This window comes from Sprattus sprattus, assembly GCF_963457725.1.
Source record: "Sprattus sprattus genome assembly, chromosome: 17".
In the NCBI taxonomy this organism is placed as follows: Eukaryota; Metazoa; Chordata; class Actinopteri; order Clupeiformes; family Clupeidae; genus Sprattus; species Sprattus sprattus.
The window spans coordinates 8,739,451-8,759,086 of record NC_137915.1 but is presented as its reverse complement, the minus strand read 5'-3'; the positions used below and the strand labels follow the sequence as shown (position 1 = coordinate 8,759,086).

The window sequence follows — 19,636 nt, the reverse complement described above, 5'->3', positions numbered from 1 at the left end:
TAAACCACAATTGAAAATATCACCTGTGGCCAGTATACCACGCGTCTAGCAGACCATGAAAGCCAGAGCTGGCTCCAGAAGAAGCAGTCTGTGTGCCCTGCAAGCCTGTGCCAATGTCTGAGGGGGAGAGTCAGCCAGATCAAGCCCGGGCCTGACTGGAGCTGACGGGTATTACCTCATGGGTCACCTGTGAGCGCCTGATCCCCCAACTGCGGCAGGGGAGGGATGGCCAGGGCATGCATGCCAGCCAGCCGGGGCAAAGACACACTGGGGCGCTGAAGAGGACGTTGAACTGTGGCATGGAGACGTGTCATATATAGAGTATAAAGGGTTCGTTTTCTGTTTTACAGAACCATGTGGTTCCACAAATTCATTGCCAATAGGGGAAAGCTATTGCATGCATGCCAACCAGCCGGTGAAAGACACTGGGGCGCTGCAGCCCAGTCGGCTGCCAAGTTCGGAGTGATTAGCCGCTAGTTGTATTCCCACAACAGTCCGTTCCATACGGCACAGTGACTCCAGACACTGGAGGGCCAGTGTTACGGAGGACTGAAGGTGCGTGGAGACATGTTGCTTCTGTCTTCTACTGTGACGTTATGTGTCGTCAGCAGACGTGTTTATGTTTTGTTTGTCTCTTTGAGGAGATGGGAGATAGAAGGGTGGTGACGTGAAAGAATGATGGTTGGGGGGGTGGGGGGGTGGGAGACAAGAGGAAGGAGTTCAGAGAGTGAGAGAGAGGAATAGGAGGATTCAGAGAAAGAGAGAAGAAGAGGGAGGGATAGAAACAGACAGGGAGGAGAACGAGAGAGAGAAACAGAGGGGGGAGGAGAAGAGAAGTATCGTAGCCCGACCTATTATCCCGCACGACCTATTATCCCGCAAGCGCTGGTACACGTTACTTAATATTGATTTCGGTGTCATCCAGGATCGCAGATTTCGGAAAACTTAAGTCCCTGCCCAAAAAGGGTATTTCAATTAGCTTTGTAGCAAAAATGCCTCATATACAGCGTATTGAAGTGTATAAGAAAGTGTTGTAATACTGCGTGTACAAACCAGCCTGATACAAATAGTAGAATTTTGATTTCGCGACGTTCGGTGTAAATTCTTTTTCTTGTTGAGCTTGATTCCCAACGGCATTTTACATCAATGCGGGATAATAGGTCGTCGCCAACTTTGTTGCCATTTCGCGACAGTACAAAACAAATCGGAAAATATGTTAAGAAATGTTCCTGCTGAGAGTCAAACAAGACTTCGTGCATGTTCTACACACCTGTCACTTCTGAAATATGTAAGGTTGATTCATTAAACCATATTTATATTGATAAAAACATATTTGTTAAGCGGATTTTTTGGTGGCCCGCGGGATAATAGGTCGCGTTACTATAGAGAGAGAAAGAAACAGAGCGAGAGAGAGAGAGAGAGAGAGAGAGAGAGAGAAAGAGAGGGGTAGTTAAAGAGCAAAATAGCTGGGAGCAGCTGGAGCTCCTAAAAGGCTGTTTGGCTCTTGGCACACACCTGTGTAGCATTAGCCCCCATGGCTTGGCTCTGAAGACTGGGGAGGTGAGAGCTTTCAGCTGGCCTCACCTGGCCCCCTTCAAGGCTTTAATAATCTACACACACACACACACAAACACACACACACACACACACACACACACACACACACACACACACACACACACACACACACACACGTACACTCACACACACACACACACACACACACACACACAAACACACACACACACACACACACACACACACACACACTAACACACACACAAACCTTTGGGCTAAAAAGCCATCATGCCGCTTTTGGCCCACTCACAGAGGTAACTGCGCTGGACAGTTTAATGACACAGAGGGCAGAGGTCAAGCGGCAGGGTCGCACAGCGAACAGCGAAAAGAGAGACAGAGCACACCTCAAGGTCAGGACCTCGGATGGAAAACTGAGAATCCAGAGTAGAGATCAGAAACAGAAACAGTTCTTATGATTATCTCTTTATTTTTTCAGGATAGGTTGAAGAAGAAGAAAGTAGAGAGAGTGTGTGTGTGAAAACAAACACAGAAAAAAAAGAGGGATGAAAATGAAAATGGAGAAAAAAGCAAGAGAGGGAGAGAGAAAGAGAGAGAGTGAGCATGAGAAAGAAGCTGCATTGAGATGGAGACGTCAAAGCTCTTATGTTCGTTTTCTAGAGATAATTTAAGCTTGTCTGTGACCTCAGCATGACCACGGCACTCACAGAGGTAAAAATACACAGGTCAGAGTTCAAAGGTAAAAAAGAGAGTGTGTAAGCACCACAGGAAGAAGCCACAGGAAACGGGTTTTGGCAGGCCAATAGAGAGCCTAATAACACCACTGTGAGGCTTTGTGCAGTGTCCTCGATGGCTCTTACAGCTCATTCTTGCTAAAAAAAAACTTCTTATTTTACAACACAGAAGGTAAATGCAACTTAAGAATACACTCTGAATGCTCCAAATAGCACAATAAGCGAAAAGCTAGCCCTGTCATTGAGGTGTTTCAGGGCTTGCCTCTAAGAAACGAGCCAAATCTCTTCCTTGTTTTGTCTTTGTTCATTAAGATGTTCAGTGGGCCTAATTACAGAGAGGCTCGTGGGACAACAGCCGCTGCCCCCCAATCAGAACAGTGGGAGGGCTGACCTTTGATGTACCCCTGCCCTGGGCCGCATGCCTGTCACTCCAAGGACACACCCACCCTCCCATTAGGCCCGCCTCCCCACCCCTACCTACGGGAGATACACCCACAGCACACACAGCCAACTGGTTAACTCGGCTAAATCACTCAAACTCTTAGCTGCGCCACAGATGTGTCTTAGGCATCAGATGAGGTCTGGCTCTCCAGACTTCGATCAAAGGCAGCTTTCGCAGGCCGGCTCTCATGAACTGGGATAACTGTAAATGCTGACAGATGCGCCCCCGCAGACGTCTGCTTTCTAGTCCCAGGGAGGGTGTCAGTTTTTTTTCTTTCTCTCCCCACAATGCTTTGCGTTTGAAAACACCACTTGGATATATCCGTTAGCTCCTTAAATCAAGTCTAATCAACATTTTTTTTTCTTTAATCTTTACAAACAATCTTTTATATCCATCCCTTCTTGCCTTCCACACACAGTCTACACCGGCTCCAGTCCACACGGTCAGCCCAAGAGCACTCATAACAGCCCAAGAAAGACTCCCTTACTATCTACCCTGTATATAAGGAGTAGATGGCAAAAAATTGCGTGTCCGACAGGTAGTGTCAAACCAGGATGAATAGTGTGCCTCACGGGGCAAGGAGCAGCAGCGGGGGGGGGGGGGGGGGGGGGGGGGGCAGGGGCGACGACGGAGAGTCGGGTAAGGGGGGGGGGGGAGACCTCGGAGGAGCCGTGAAAGAGGCTCTTCTTTCACCAGGGCTCTCTCGCCGGCGCTATCTGTGGACCGTCAGATTCTACACCTCCAAAAGAAAGTTTCTCCACACCGCGCTCTAGGTTGACAACTGAGCAGCCGCAGCACTACTTAGCATTCAACAGACGAATCACAGTAACGACAAAATAATGACACACTCTCAAGTACTTTTTTCCAGGAAGAAGCCTATGTTGGGTGTTGGAGTAGGCTGTGGCATGGAGACATGTCATATATAGAGTATAAAGGGTTCATTTTCTGTTTTACAGAACCATGTGGTTCCACAAATGAATTGCCAAGAGGGGAAAGCTATGGCACGAATACATAACTGAACCAAAGAAACACAAATTGAAATGAGCTTTTGTCTAAGAATCTATCTCACACACACAGGGTGTTATTCATCTATCTCGCATACACAGTGTGTAATTCTGTATTTCAAATCCTCTAAGTTGTCATTTTAAGGGTGGTTAATCGGAGCAGGCTTTAAAAACAACACATCACAGAGAGGTGATTCATCTGACTGCAGAATACATTAGGGAGTGAGGTTCCTCAAAGCTAGGCCAGGTATTTCCTCCACATTTCCCAGAGTACACTTCTGCGGTGGCCTCGCGGGGAGAACAGACTCAGCCCCTGTTCTGAACTTATACACTGAGCGCACTGTTACAAATGCCATAGGGCCTCATTTTAGACATCTTACCATGGCGTTTTTGACTTGATTAGTTGTCTCATCAATACAAACTCAATTAATCTTACAAGACATTAGAAGATCTGTGGTAAAAATACACACTTCAATCAAAGGCAGCTTTCGCACGCTGGCTCTCATGAAAATACAGACTTGATTAGTTGTCTCATCAATAAAACTCAATCAATCTTACAGGACGATAGAAGATCTGTGGTAAAAATACACCCTTTGTTGTAGTTCTTGAACACAAGTTAAAGCTAAGAACTTTTCCTAAACTACACAGATCCAAATCTCAAAGAATGTTTTTAAAACTGTATAAAGTATTGGGTAATGGAACTACAAAGACGACCTTAGCAACCACTCCTTGCCTTGGTATGCAACTCAAGCTCACATCTGGCAGCCCCCCTGACAAGCTCTGTCTGCGGTTCAAAAACCTGAGACTGGTATCTGGGGGGGAAAAAATCAACCATTAAAAGTAAATGTCTAAATAGACTGCTCAACATGGTACGAAAAAAGATACTAGAAAAACACAACATAGAAGGGATCATTTAACCAAGCCACCAACAAATAGCTGAGTAACTGCTCCTCGCTGTGGTGCCCGTCACACACTATGTCACCATGGTGATTGCACGACCACAGTGAGAAATGGCTTTGAGGCAAAAGAGAGGCAACGTCAGCCGTCAGTCAAACCCACGCAACACAATAATGGGAGTCGCATATCCCCACTCCACCCCCGCCCATAAACAAACTTTCTCTTTCGCCAGGCAAACAGACCCTCCTGAGGCCCACATGGCCTTTCCTTCAACCCTGACACCCGATGTATTTCAGTCACACACGACAATTAGTCATTGTCTGTCTTTATTTACATCCCAACTCATTTGGACCTCCTGGTACTATTCCTCCCCCTAAAGCCCCACACACCCCCACTTTGGGATCATCTGTAAACTGAAGAGAGGGCACACACACAGACACACACACAGAGCAGAGAGAGCAAACACACACATCACCCAGTAAGACCTGTGCAAAGCCAGCCACAGGCAACCCGAACAAAAGACTTTAACGCAATTACATTTAACGCAAAAGAATTTGACTCTGTCAAGCCCAGAGGAGGAAGGCAGGAGACCCTCACGAAGCTGATGAGTTTAGACCAGATGAATAATAGTAATGCTTGAGCACACAGAAAATAGAAAGAAACGGCTATTGGCAGCGACACATGAGGACGTGAGTGAAAATTTCAAGCAATTACCATTAATTAAACCCCAAGGCGTTTGAAGTGCTTCTCTCTCTCTCTCTCTCTCTCTCTCTCTCTCTCTCTCTCTCTCTCTCTCTCTCTCTCTCTCTCTCCTCTCTCTTTCTCTTTCTCTTGCTGTATACTCTGATGGCACTGTGCAGTTTTTTCCACCCTTAATGCAGAATGCAGAACAGATGTGTTCCGAAGGAGTGCTAATTGATAATCATCACCACGCTTACATCTGTCGGAGATGAGCTTTGGCACCAACCCGTCCTATAGCCTCTCTGGTGATCAGCAGGAATGGGCCGCTGGTGTCCTTGCCATCCCCGCCATCCCCCTGCCAGCGGGTCCAACATGAACCTGGTCTACGTCAGCTCTGTGCCATGATCTCGCTCTCACTGATAGGAAACAGATCCGCGGTTTACGCTGTCAGCTCCATTTATTTTTATTGTCATTTATTTTTCTTTCTTTCTCGATAACTTTCTTTCTTTCTCAATCTGGCAGAGGCGAGACGCGTTCGTGGGGTACCGGGAACGCAAGAGCACATTTTTGAGCTTTGTGACAAAATATTTTGACAGTCAGCTTTTCTCTGTCCAAAACGTCGCTCCCATTGTTAAAACAAGGACTGATGTGTTATTACATTGTTATAAACAACAGGGCTGACAAAATCACTAACAAACAGCAACAATCTGATGGAAATACCAGGGCAGTTCCTAATTCTTCACCATAATCAAGTGCCGTCCATATACCTCTTATCCCTGAAGCATCCCGACTAAATGTAGTCCTGTTTAAAAGAGGGGTAGTCCTGTTTAAAAGAGGGGTTTCTCTACCTTTAAGTGACTTTAATTACAAGGGAAAAGAGGCCCTCATGACAGGAAGTGATGGAGAGCAGGTTTTTTTTTTAAGCAAACAGGAGCCATACAAGGACTGCCTTGTGCTATCTTGACTGACCTCGGAAATATCTCGCCTTCTTTTACTCACCTTCACCTTCAAACCATCCATCTCTCTCATTCGCCCCCTCTCTTTCTTTCTCTTTCTCCTTTTCTAAATTCTGCCTTTCTTTCTCTCTCTGGTATTCCCATATGGGACATGCGGAGGGCTGAAAGGATAGCCATCAGCCAGGTAGCATTATACTGAAGGTAGTAGCTCTGATCCCACAGCCAACTATCAGCACACTGGTTTCATTATCCGACATTCCTTAGTATTACATCAAAGAGAAAATAGAGCCCATCCTCATAAAGAATATCAACTTGCTTATATTTCACAGCCACCAGTTATTCTACTAATGCAACTGCAAATGAAACGTAGCCACTGGCAAAGAAGCCATAAAAGAGTAGAGGAAATCACACTTTATGATACAGTCATTATTAGTGTTTACATTGTAGTCGGATGAAGTTATGTTTATAATCAGGCTGAACAGGTAAGCACATGCTGGAGTCTTCCTAGTTGGAAGCTTTTTCTCAGGAGTCAAGAATGTCCCATCCCAGCCTCTCTTGGCAGGAGATCCACCTCTTTCAACTCTGTAACCCAATCACTGCCCCCCTTCTCACAAACACGCCTCCCCCCCTGCCCCTCATCTGTACTGGGCCACTGATGTGGAAGGGAGGCCATCTTAAGTTTCCCTTCACATACTGTAGTCCCCTTCTCCTATGGTGCATTTTATTGCAACTGTGTGCTAGATGTAATCAAACATTTAATATAGCGGGACCGATATGCATCCATGAAACACTTTTTTCCTGACAGAAGTTTAAAATGTCAGGAGAACAAATGTAAACCTCCCCGGCTCTTTTAGCTGTCTTCTTCTCCCCCTGTGGATGCCAATGTGAAGTTTCAGAAAATGTTTTCATTCGTTGCTGACAAGACCCATAAGTCGATGTGGCGAGACAAAAATTGCACTTGATTGAAGCCGCATTACCCAAAATCAGCGAAAGTTTCTGCTGACAATTTAGAATGATGAAGCACTGGTGTTGCGTCACAGCCTCAGAGCCTTCGTTTTTCAACGCAGACCCTTTTTGTTTCATTTATGAGCCTATAAAACTCCTGCCCCATGCCAGTTTATTCGCAGTTAAAAAAAAAAGGTAACTGCTACAGTATGTAACGGCCTATAGAGTCCCTCAGACTGTTCCGACTGTAAATTAACTTGGAAGTTTGGTGCTTTCAGACTGAGTCCCCTTTGTTCTAATCCCTCCACCCATAAAAGAGGTCTAGTCTCCATTCCTTCTTGATGAGTGTTAAGCACATGCCAAAATAACCAGAATACTGCTTGACAGAGTCTAATTCCACACAGATTCATAGCTCAGCACCATAATTGCACAATGACAAAGAGAGGCTGAAATCTCTGGGAAACACAAGAGTGAACCCCGGAACTGACATGGAAAGCTTGATGACAAAATAATAACTTCTCTGAACCTCAAGGGATAAAAACACGTTTCTGGCAATACCAGCGAACGCAAAAGAATGCTTCGAGTATTCAGGGGGAGCCATGGGCCTTACCTCGAACACTTCCTCGTCCAGGATTCTGGTTCCGAAGACAGTGATGCCGTTGGTGTTGACGACAGCGCGCTCACTCCTGCCCAGGGCTTTGGTGACCTTCTTCTTGCAGTCGACGATGATGGTCACAGTCTTCTTCTCAACACTGATGGCAATGCGGTGCCACCTGGGAGGAGAGAGGAAACACGAGAGAAGAGATGAGAGCGAGGCTGGCGGGGTGGCAGGGAAAGGGTTAAACAGCTCAACAGGGTCAAACGTGAGAAGAGATGAGAGCGAGGCTGGTGGGGCGGCATGGAAAGGGTTAAACAGCTCAACAGTGTCAAACGTGAGAGAAACTCCTCAAGTACGCACACCCCACCCCCCCCAACCCCCACACCACCCCGCCCCCAGCCTTCAAATCCAAACCCAATACAATTTGCCACCTAGCTTGGGGTATTACATTCAAGCCTAATATTTGGCCACATCAACGACCCCCCACACACCTCCTCCACCTACTTCCTCCACACACCCCCCCCCCCACCTCCCCTCTCTCCTCTTCCCCAACGCTGGCCTTGTTTAACACGGGATTAAACTCATTAAACCCTAAACTAAATCCTCCTTCTGGGTTACTCGGCATGACGGACACGTTGAACATTGTGGAAAGTGTGGAAAAGGGAGGTGGGGCAGCCAAACGTTTGCGTACAGTAAAAACACTGTTCTGAAAATGGAAGGGGGGGGGGGGGGGGAGGGGCATTTGGCATGGCCTCTTGCTAGGTAGTTGGCTAAGATGCCTCCAAAATTCCCTCTGGACACAAATCTAGGGTGAGAACTCTGCAAAAACTGCAAAACAGCATGTCCTCATATACTGTATATTATTGTGTAAACACATCACCTTTTAATAGACTGATCCTTTAAAGATTTTCATATTTTCCAATAGGAGGCCTATTAAAGGAGTAATTTGTAGCTGGTTGGATAACATTAGAGATTATGATATTAGGGGTCACTTGGTACAGTTTAGGGATAACTACATTGTCTGGCTTAATTAAAGTAATGGCAAAGCATAAACCAAATGAACCAGCCAACAGGCTCCCAAATTCAAAACAATGAAGCTATCTATCATCATGGATCGGCTATCTCCCTGCAATAATTCACAGCCATTGAAATAAACACAAATGATAAATAGCTGAAGCATTATCCACTTAAACCAATGCAATCCTGCATTTTTCTCTCCACTCAACACACAGTCTCATTATGCCAGAGCCCTTTTGTTCTGATAAAATATTGATGTTGCTCACTATACATGTGTTCCATTGTGAACACATGGCTGCTTAATTGAGAGCACATTTGCGTCTTTGTGGCGTAATCGCATTTCTATAACCCAAACACAAAACAAAAAAGATGCAGACGTCTCTTCTCGGTAAACAAGCCAATCACATCACAGGCAACAACTCATTTTTTCCCCCACCCAAAGACAATGAAAATTAAGACTATAGATAAAAAAAACTGGATGCTTTCATCATCTTTCTATGACTCTCACAAAACTATTCTGTCCTAAAACTGGTGATTAGACGACATTCATTTGCCTCCGTGCTGCGGTGCTCCACAGAGGAGGTCTGGGTGGAGGGTGGGTTTAGACGGGGAGGATTTGGCCCCCCAGCTCTGGCTCTGGCTCTGAAACACCCACATAAGCGCTAAAATCCTCCACAGAGAACATGGCTTTTTAAGACAGCGGGTCACCAAACCAGAATCTAGGTGGTAGGTGCTTTTATTTCTATATTGTGTATCATATTAAACAATATAATCATTATTCAGGCCTTAAGTTATTGTAAATCCTCACACAGATCTTAGTTTCATAAATGTATTTCCAGACCCTCTGAAGAATCCAAACGTGCTTTGACACACATATGTATACAAATAGTTTGGAAGCCAATTAAAAAATGTTGCCTACACCAAATAGTTTTTATGTTCAGCCTATTGGACTGTTTGGCTTATGGCTGTTCTTGGACGAACAAGCAAACAGAATGAGAGTCTGAACTTTAAGGCAAGAGTTTAGGATCCTAAGTACAGCACCAGAGCACAAATGATAAAAAGATTAGAAAAATAAATGTCCTCAAGGTCATAGGAAGTTTTTCCCTGTCACAGAGTCATAGTGGCTTACCACAGCTCAGCGACAGAATTCCTGGGTCTTCCCAGTACTGTAGGATTACCGTGAATCTACTGCCTTGATAGAAGCCTCTGAAGGGCCAATCTGATTGGATGAGGTAATCCATGATGTTAATGTTTGGGGGTGGGGATAGGGCCAGCCAATATTACACTTTCCCGGTCAGAGAAGTTGCAGTCTCCATTGCATTTCACTAATCCTATGTCTCTTGCAACATCACATCTACCCCCCACCGATCCCCAATAAGAGAAAGGCTCGTTCCCTGTCACAGGCCATAAGGGTAGGAGCTAATCACTCAACCAGCACCTGTTTTGGAACAGCATTCCTTCCTACTGCACATTACTATGCTTTTTGATCTATGTATGCTTCATAACCTTACACACCTTAAAACCTTAACCGTAAATATCTTTAAAAAAAACCAGAGGAAGATGAGAGATGCAAGAAGTAAAGGGGGAGGAAAAGACAGAGAGTGAGAGAGAGAGAGAGAGAGAGAGTGAGAGAGAGAGAGAGAGAGAGAGAGAGAGAGAGAGAGAGGGAGAAAGAAAGACAGGGAGACTCTGATTTGTCATGGCAACAGGAGGCACCACCAACGAAGATGGGGGCACACCAGATGACCCTGAATGGGAGCAGTCTCGGCTAGCTGAGCAACACAAAGCAGACTTAGTCCCCTCACGCTTTCCCTTGTGCCTGTCGGTCTGGCCTCCCCTAGCTCCTCCACCGACCTGTCTCGTCTCGGCCGGCCGTCACGCCACACTTACTTTCCGTCGGCCAAGTTCAGCGTGCGGAAGATGGGGTAATCTTCTGGGGCAGGCTTGCCATTCTGATCCTCGTACAGGAAGAGGGGAGAGCGACCCAGCTCCACGCCCAGCTGCTGGATGCCCTGCTCGCTGTAGATGGACAAGAGGAAAGACTGGAGCCCAGCCTTGGCCTTGACGGTGGTGAGGATGGAGAAGTCCTCGGGGAACACGCCGCCTGGGGGCCAGTCAGACAGAACCAGGTTAACAACTTGGACAGGGGAGGGGTGACAAAGTCCTTTACTACTCTCACCACTTTCCTGTACTTATACTTACTATCACATGATTTCCCTCTGTGTATGTATACCTGTATACCTACCATATCTTCCATGTTATTCCCATTATTCCATGAAAAAAAAGCATACAGACCAAAAATGGTCCTGCTCATGTTATGAAATGTCAAGGTTTCCTTACATTCCACACTCTCAATGTCTTCCATTGTTTCCCTTTGTTCTTAATCCAAACTGGAGGAACATCGATGCACTTTTTTTTAAACAAGATTTTGTTTGTTTTACGTGATCCAGAGGATACCAATTTATTTGTAACTGTAATTCCTAGGCCTAGGGGAGACTTCTCTAATCTCCTGGTAAGCTTCAATAAAATAAATCATGAAAAAATAAACCTGAGTGGAAATCACTGCGAAACAAACACTGACAAAAAGAAAGACAGCCATTTCACACAATATTAAAAAGCTTCAACTTCTCTGGACCCATAAAACAATGGAACATTTCCCGTGCATAAGGCCAAAAGCATAAAACTTTATTTGCACCTAAGGGCTTTTTCATTTTCAAGCCACTAATGAAAGTAATCATTTCAACTCGACTTTTTCAAGCTTTGACTTTTTTATGAGCTGATACTCTGTATACTACTGAATCTGAAAACAGCTGTTTGGACACTTTGTGACCTCTGAACAGTTAGATGTCACTTAGTCATGGCTTTCCTCTTCCTTCAAAAATGTCACAGCCTAGTCACTTTGCCCCCGAACTGAATTGCAGTTTGGGACATTACTGCCAAGCTCGCTTGCAGAGGCACAATGGCCTGCTTGGGTGAAACACGGCACTGTACAATCAGGGATGGCATCTGTTGTCAAAAGCCTTGGCAACGCTAACAAAGGCCCACATTTAAAGTGCAGCCGAACCACAGGGAGGAAGTGAGGCGAAGGACCGGGATTCCACTTACCTGGGAAGAGCTGCTTGGTTGGGGCGCTGATCTGGGCCTGTTTCCCAACTCTGTAGGCTGTGTCTGGCTGCGAGGCTCGTCGGTTTGCGCAAAGTCCTGATGTTTTCCTTACTCCTTCGGGGGCATTTTCAAAATCTAATAGCTTTAGCACGTCCACTGGTTCAGCTGTAGACAGGGGGTGGGGGTGGGTGGGGGTGGAGAGAGAAAACAGGTACGGTGTGCTTTTAATTCAGTGCCGGTGAGTTTATTTTTAGAGGCTGGATAGAACATGTCTGAGAGACTTATGTATTACATAGATTTGGAAAAATCATGACCACAAAGAAAACACTCTGAAGATGCCAAGGTGATTACAAACGAAGGGTGGGAAATGTGATCCACCACCACCCTGCCAACATAACGAGGACACTTGTGAGAAAATTGCATGTAACAAGGTGAACTATATTCCAGACTGTGACATGTTTTCACATCAATTTCCTAGACAGACGTATTCTGGTTAAAGTATCACGTTCGTTTCACATAAACCAATCCCAAAGACGGGGCAGGTAGTTTGCCTTTAAGACCGCAACATACCACAATCATATTACTTTCTCAAATACGTAAAACCTTAAAAGGTCAACACTTATGCTTTCTACTAACAAACTCCACCTTGTCCATTAGCCTACATGATGACTTATTTAACTGCTACATATTCTCTACTTCTGTAATTACCACATGAGAAACATGATCCGTTTCTTGCAGCTGTACTCCTGTCTGAGAAATGCCTGGTCTGGGTAGCAGCTTTTTGAAGTATGTCTGCCTTCTCACATGACAGGAAATATCTCCATCTTAGCCAGAAATGAGCAGCATAACAAACAGAGCAGCCCACAGCTGACTAGTCCTGTAGCCACCATATGGATAGCTTTACTCTGATAAGGGTCACCGAGCCACTTTAGTTTTTTTGAGCGTACCACAACCTGATTCACCTCGCATAAAGGACCCTCTGTCTGATCCCACAGTCCGGGCCCTACCTCCTGTGGAGGGCCCATGAGAACGTAAAATGTGGGGGTTATCAAAACAACATCTCAGACTTCTCAGTCCCCTCATCAACAGTGCTGCTTATGGGTGTAACGAAAGGGGCCGGGGAGAGAACCTGGAACGTTCCTGTGAATGCAACCACAGAGCTTCACATCTTAGGGGACTTTTGATGAACCCCCGGGAAAAGGTTCAGAACCAAATGCCGCTCGTGAGACTATTGATGCATTACACACCACTGAATTACACACCACCGCAACCCCAATGTGTTTTCGTAGGGAGAGAACCAGGATTCCCGACCCGGATCCTCTGAAAGGGTTTACTCTCCTAAGATAACTGTTTAGATTGGCACCGGGGGCTACACAGTTCCAATTTTTCATCCACTATGCTCTGTATGTGTGGATCTGGAGAGGGGAAAAAAAAAAGGTTTGATTTCCTTCTCAGCACACTTTGGCGGGCATTCCAGTTTTTGCCAGGGATAAGCAAACTATAACAAGCCGTTTCATTATGGTCAGTCGAGCTTGAGGACAAAGTATGCTCTAGTTCAACATTAATCTATTTCTATTTTCTAGTGCTTCTTTGGTACACAAGGCCTTTTTCTGAAAACTGAGCCGAGCTGAGGCGGGGGGGGGGGGGGGGGGGGGCGGTTCTTCAAACTAAACTGTGCTGACTTCTATATGCCACATTCTCCGCGTCCAACACTGTGTTCTATGTGATGCTCTGTTTGAATTCTCTAGTGACTGGGGATTGGAGATGCTCCCTGCGTCTGGATTTGATTTTCAGTTCCCGTTGAGTCATAGAGCCCTGAGGGGAGTGAGGGGCTGAGGGGAAGTGCTGATCTGTCCATTTTCACCCATCTGTCTCACCATCCACCACACAATTTCTTTCTCTCTCTGCCTCTCCCCCTTACCTTACCCCATTGAATCACCCTCCCTTCCTTACTTACCCCCTTCCCCCTCTCTTTCTCCATCACATACATCTCCCTCTCTCTCTCTCTCTCTCTCTCTCTCTCTCCTATCCTCCCCTTATTTTAGTCTCTGTTTTCATCCTTCATTCACCCCTCACCCCTCTCCATCTCCATTCTTAACTTTCTCTACCCTTCTCATTCCCTCTCCCTCCTTCTCTCCCTTCTCCTCTCTATCTCTCTCTCTCCCTCTTTCTCTCTCTCCCTTGTCTTCTCTCCCTCTCTCTCTCCCTCTCTCACTCTCTCTCTCTCTCCCTCTCTCTCTGTATTTCTCTGGTGCGCATGATGAACGCATTAGAGGCGCCAGGCCCCCCCAACCCTGACATCTGCAACTCCTACAGAATCTCCTCCAGTTGCCCACCAGGGACAGACCACATGTGTCTCAGGAAGAGAAGGAGAACAGGAAGGGCTTTTAAACATATACCACACGTAGGAAAAGGAGGGAGGGGGAAAGAAAGGGAGAGAAAGAAGGACAGGAAAGAAAATACCAGGCCTAACTGTAAAACACCGACACTCTTGCCAGCCAGCCCCTTTAGCTAAAAGACTGAAACTTGGTAAGGGGGTCTCAAAACCCATCCAATGGCAACTCACAGCCCATTCAGACGTCTGAAAAGCAGGGGTCCGCTGCGCCTATTCTTCTGTCCACGAAAGGAATCCTCTTTGTGGTGAACAGCTACAAGTGGCCATTGAGCTAGCGATCACCCTTAACCCCATTCTGTGGGAGTAGCAGGTATAACACCCTGAGACAGAGAGAGTGGTTGAAGAGAGAGAGAGAGAGAGAGAGAAAGAGAGAGAGAGAGAGAGAAAGAGAGAGGAAGAGAGAATAATAGAAAATAGAAAAAATAACACAGAGAGAGGAAGAGAGAATAATAGAAAGTAGAAAAAATAACACAGACAGAGAAAAATAGTAGTCTTTTATACAGGGGCACCACCTCCAACCACTTGCTCTTTGTATATTGTGAGAGGTTCCATGGCCACTGGGCTGCTGAACCTGACGCCAGGATCTGAGAGGCCACTGTATCTCAGGCCCTCATCCGTTCCAGATGTGGCTCTCAAGCCAGGGGATGACCTTGTCAAGGAGGTGCAAAAAAAAACAAGAGCACCACCCTCCTCTCACTTCCCCCCTCTAAATCCATTAAAAGGGCCAAATGAGTGTGTGCGGTCTTTAAGAGAGTGCATCTAAAGGACTAGTGTGACTTGGCCCTGGCTGCTGTTCAAACAGACACTGGTCGGGCTCAGTCTTTCAGCCGTATGGGCCTGGGCAGGGCGGGGTGGGGTAGGGTGGGGTTGCTTGGAGCGGAGGGGTGGAACTTTTTTCGGGAGGGAAAAATCAGCATATCTATGAGATCATGCTTGGCTACACCCCCCACCCCTCCGCCTCAATAAAGATGCAAATCGATAAGGATGTGGTGGATGGGGCGGGAAGTTGGTGTTGGTGTCACGTTTCACATTAATCCATTTCGTCAGGAGATGTGCTCTGATTTAACGCCTGTCATGTTCACAGGCGGGAACATCACGGCAACATTAAAGAGACGAGATGTCGTCGCAGAGGCCGCTACACGCTCCGACTTGTGTGACCACTGACGGGGGGCCAGGGACAGACATTTTTCTTCCCAGATGTTTCTTTTTTCTGTCCTTTTTTGTGTGTGTGTGTGCTATCGTCTCCAGGAGAAGCTCACAGCTGTGGAAGCGCACAGGAAGGGCTGCTTCTGGTCAGCTCCTGTCAGGCTCTCAATCACTTTTTTGTAAAAGCTGAGATCAGCTAGGTGAAGAGGCTACCTTTTCACCTGCAGCTCCCTTAGACTCTAATAATGTATTCAGTCAGAACCCCCCCCCCCCTCTCTCTCCCCTCTCTCTCTCTCTCTCATGCAGGCTCACACTCTTCCTCACTCTCACTCTCTCTTTTTTCGCACACCCTAACCCTCAAAGCCTCTCAGTTCTCTGACCTCCAGCTTGAACAGACCTGCTTTATACCAGTCCCACTCTGGAAACTTCACAGGGGAAAATGTTCATGTGTGCAATTTAAGTCCACTATTTTTATTCTTTTTTTTTTTCTCTTTTCCAAGACTCTTAAAAAAGAGCCAAGACACACAACTGTATTTCTTTAGTTCATGGCGAGCTTGGCTGTCCATATATGCTACTATTACAAGGCCTTACATGCGTATACATCGTGTAATTATGGTAGGTCCATATTGGAAAATGGAGGGAGAGATCCAGGGCGACTGCCAAGAAAGCATACGCTCTATAATTTACAAACAAACACATGTTGTCTAGTTGGCCAATGTGGCTGAAAGCCACAAAGAAGGGACAAAATAGTAGAAAAGGGACAAAACGAAAAAGTACAACAAATCTCTATTTTAGAACCTGGCTGGCCGAGCCTTGCTAGCCGAAAAATAGCCTGAGATTTGTGAAATGCGAGCATTGTTTAAAGGAATGCGCATCAGTGGAGTCTAAGCCCCAGGGGCTGTAGGAACGTGTCTGTACACTGCAGGCTCAATGGGACAGCCGGCAAAAAATGCCTTCATGTGCTATAAAGCCCCCTTCCAAAAAAGCATATAGACTACAGTAAAGCCAAAATGTTATCACCTTTTTGTGAAGGACACATTGATATATGACTGAGAAAGAAAGCTATATACATAGAGGCCTTAGGTTTCAATGTAAAACATATGCTGCTAGATTTGTTTTAAATGATCTTGTCTTGAGAACTACACATTTAAGTGAATACCCTGATGCACATTTGTAAGAACAGTTGCTTTGTTGGGCCTATTATAACATCCCTTCATGTCTGATAAAAATCAACTACATACTGATATTTGAGAAGTGAAAAATGTAAAAAAAAAAAAAAAAAAAAAAGCTTTATGTTTCATTTTGTGAGTCTTGTCCTTAAACTCTGTGACTCAGCCACTGTTGCCAGACCAGAGGAGGCCCCATATGCTGGCCTACCCTTTGAAGACACTAAAATAATAGGGATAAGCAACAAAGACCATCATCAAATAAGAGCACAGTACTTAGAGTGGAAACATTCCCACCAGTGAATCGAGGAAAGCCACTGAAGGAAACAACGCAGACTTGTAGAGAGATCCACGGGGGGGAGAAAAAAAGACCCCAGAATTACACAAGCACCCTCTTGGGCTTCAGTGTGGACTAGGGCAGTATGGAGATAGGGTGCCTGTGTTGGATGGCGATGCTGTCCACCCGCAGACCAGGGGCGCACTATTTACGGACCGAGCGGGGCGCTGTAGGCTCTGGTGACTTTTACAGGCACCAGAAACTGTTAAAACCAGCAGCTTGAAAGAGAATGGCAATCGGTCATGAAAATGGGAGAGAAAAAAAATCTTCTTTGGCAGTTATAGCCAGGCATGTTGTGTTATTAAACCAATTTATGCCATAGTTTGATTTTCTTTGTCAGTCAATAATTGTCTTTGGCAGAACTCTATCCAAGTTAACGTAAAAAAAAATGGTTTGGAGAGTCACTAAAACAAGCTTTTGAATTCGTTTACATTCAACATAAAACGATACAATACAACATATTCGACCAACAAAGGCTTCAAATGCACACAATTAGTCATAAAACTTGTTGCTCATGAAATGTAATCAACGATTGCACAATCAGTCAAAATTCCAAGGTTTGCGTCACACAGAAGCAAAAAAATAAAATTAATAAATCCATGAAGACATTTTACACAATAATGTCAGAAATAGCTTGACAATGATAAGATTTGCTACATAAGTTAACATAGCATCGTTTTGTCCGGTACCCTGAATTGAATTAATCTAAATATTTCGTTCCCCCAGGTCATGAATTAACCACTCAGGCCACTTCTCAAATGCTGCAGAATTCTTTACCCAACTCTGAGGGGGCAATCTAAAACCCTGCGGAATTCCACCCTGCTAGCCGTGTCCACATACACCTAACGGACCACCAGTTCAAACAAAGAGCTTTTTACAGCATAAATCTTAAAAGCTGTCTCTGTATGACCTATTAGACACATTCTTTTAAGGTTCCCTCACGACTGCGGAGTGCAACTCAGGGGGCATGGATAGTCTATCCTTATACAATAAATTAAGTTCAAAGTAAACCATAGTAATCCTCAGTGTACAAACTCAGTCATGCGTAAAGCATGCTAGCCAATGCTTAGTCATTATTAACTGTGTTTCATATGTGAACCAAAACTTCAATATCCCTGGCAACGATTAAACGCGTTGCCAGATTGATAATGTTTGTGATCGGTGTGGTTAGACATAACCTTAGTTTTGGTATGCCATCTGCTGCTTGTTAGAAATCAGAGTGAATTTATAAGATTGCTATACAATCTGTTGTGGCTTTTTTACTTTGGGGGATTCCACAGACTGTTCAATTCATCTCTTAACGGACAGCTGTATAATGTCGGGAGGTCATTCGCATTTGCGAGCGAGTGATCCCTTGCTGCAAAAGTTACTCATACAAATGTTGCCAAAATCAGTCACGTATCCGTCAACATGACGGAACAGCAACCAACCACTGTGCCTTCCATCTGGCTGACGGTCCCTGCACATTTGTTTCACAAAAACTTTGTAAACCTGATCTTTTCTTACCTGCTCTGACAGTTGCAGCCTGCAGAAGCAGTGTTAAAGTGATGAATGCTGTTACAGGGGAATCCATAAGCCAACTTTTCGTTTTCCACCTTGTGGACCACCTTTGCATCTCCATGATCGGCGCCCACAAATGTGAACAAAACTGGGCGACCTCAAGTTATTTTAAATGATGTCCCTTCCACAATCCCAAACGTAACGATGAGTTCTACACAGCCATAAGTGAGGGGTATTTTGTTGCTTCGCACTGCCAGTCCAGGCCCCTCCGATCTTCCTTTCCTGAGCCCAGCCTTCAGACTGAAGGTATTTGGGCTTTAATCAAAATGCACTGAGCATTCGATACCCAAGGAGTCACACCGTCAAGGGGCTGGGCAAGCACCACAAACCAGACCCACGACTACAGGAAAATGACAAGGGAAAAATCCCGATTAGCAAATCACGGGGCTTGAAATTTGTGTTGGGATCCTCCCATCAGTTTTACAGAGTGTTCCCTGCGCGTCCCCCTGCAAACCGGCGTCGATTTTCTTGAAGTGCCCTGGGAATGAGACGAGTGACATGACAGTGAGAGACCGAATAGGCATTTAAGCAATCCACAATGTTTGTCAATCGGCGGAATGAACGCTCCGCATTGTCCCACATACCGACGCTTGGGTCACCTAGGTACCCCCTTGTTTTTTGTACCACAATGAAACGCTCTGTGCAAGTTGTCGGAGAACGCCGGACACTTGGCGGATACCTGAACTCGATTCGCACCTTAAACGCAACTTTTCCCTGGGCGTTTGCACTTCGTACAAAGCAGAGTGAAATCAAACAAAGGACTCTTTATTTAGTAGTCTGTTGATCAAACTGCATTTAGCTGCATTTTTTCTTTTTCCAGTCTTTATCCTCGAGCACCAGTTCTTTCGTTTTAGAACAACTCATCATATTGTGTCACCACACTTTCCCAAGATTTCCTGTATTTGGGGAAAAAACGTTTCCCGTGCCCAAAACTCTTCTATACCACAATGCAGCCCTTTTAACGTTATTGGTGGTAAATCAAGAAGGATGGTGATTATGAGTTATCCAGGAAGCTATCTGCCCTGGCATTTCTTAAGGAGACCTCTTACCTGAAATCATTCCCCATCTCATGATGTTGGAGATAGAGCATGTGGAGGTTCAGCTGTCAATGTGAGAG

At 45.5% G+C, this 19,636-nt stretch overlaps 1 protein-coding gene across 1 annotated transcript in view; it reads right to left on the bottom strand.

Moving 5' to 3' along the window:
• Positions 1–18,580, bottom strand: part of col11a1a (collagen, type XI, alpha 1a) — a gene marked incomplete at its 5' end in the record, with an annotated part of 81,019 nt that extends 62,439 nt beyond the window's left edge. Inside the window, 4 exons of the mRNA XM_080855415.1 lie at positions 7,806–7,968; positions 10,701–10,914; positions 11,916–12,080; positions 18,466–18,580. Coding sequence (XP_080711541.1) covers positions 7,806–7,968; positions 10,701–10,914; positions 11,916–12,080; positions 18,466–18,580 — 657 coding nt within the window. The remainder of the gene's footprint in view (positions 1–7,805; positions 7,969–10,700; positions 10,915–11,915; positions 12,081–18,465) is intronic.
• Between the last annotated feature and the right edge of the window lie 1,056 nt (positions 18,581–19,636).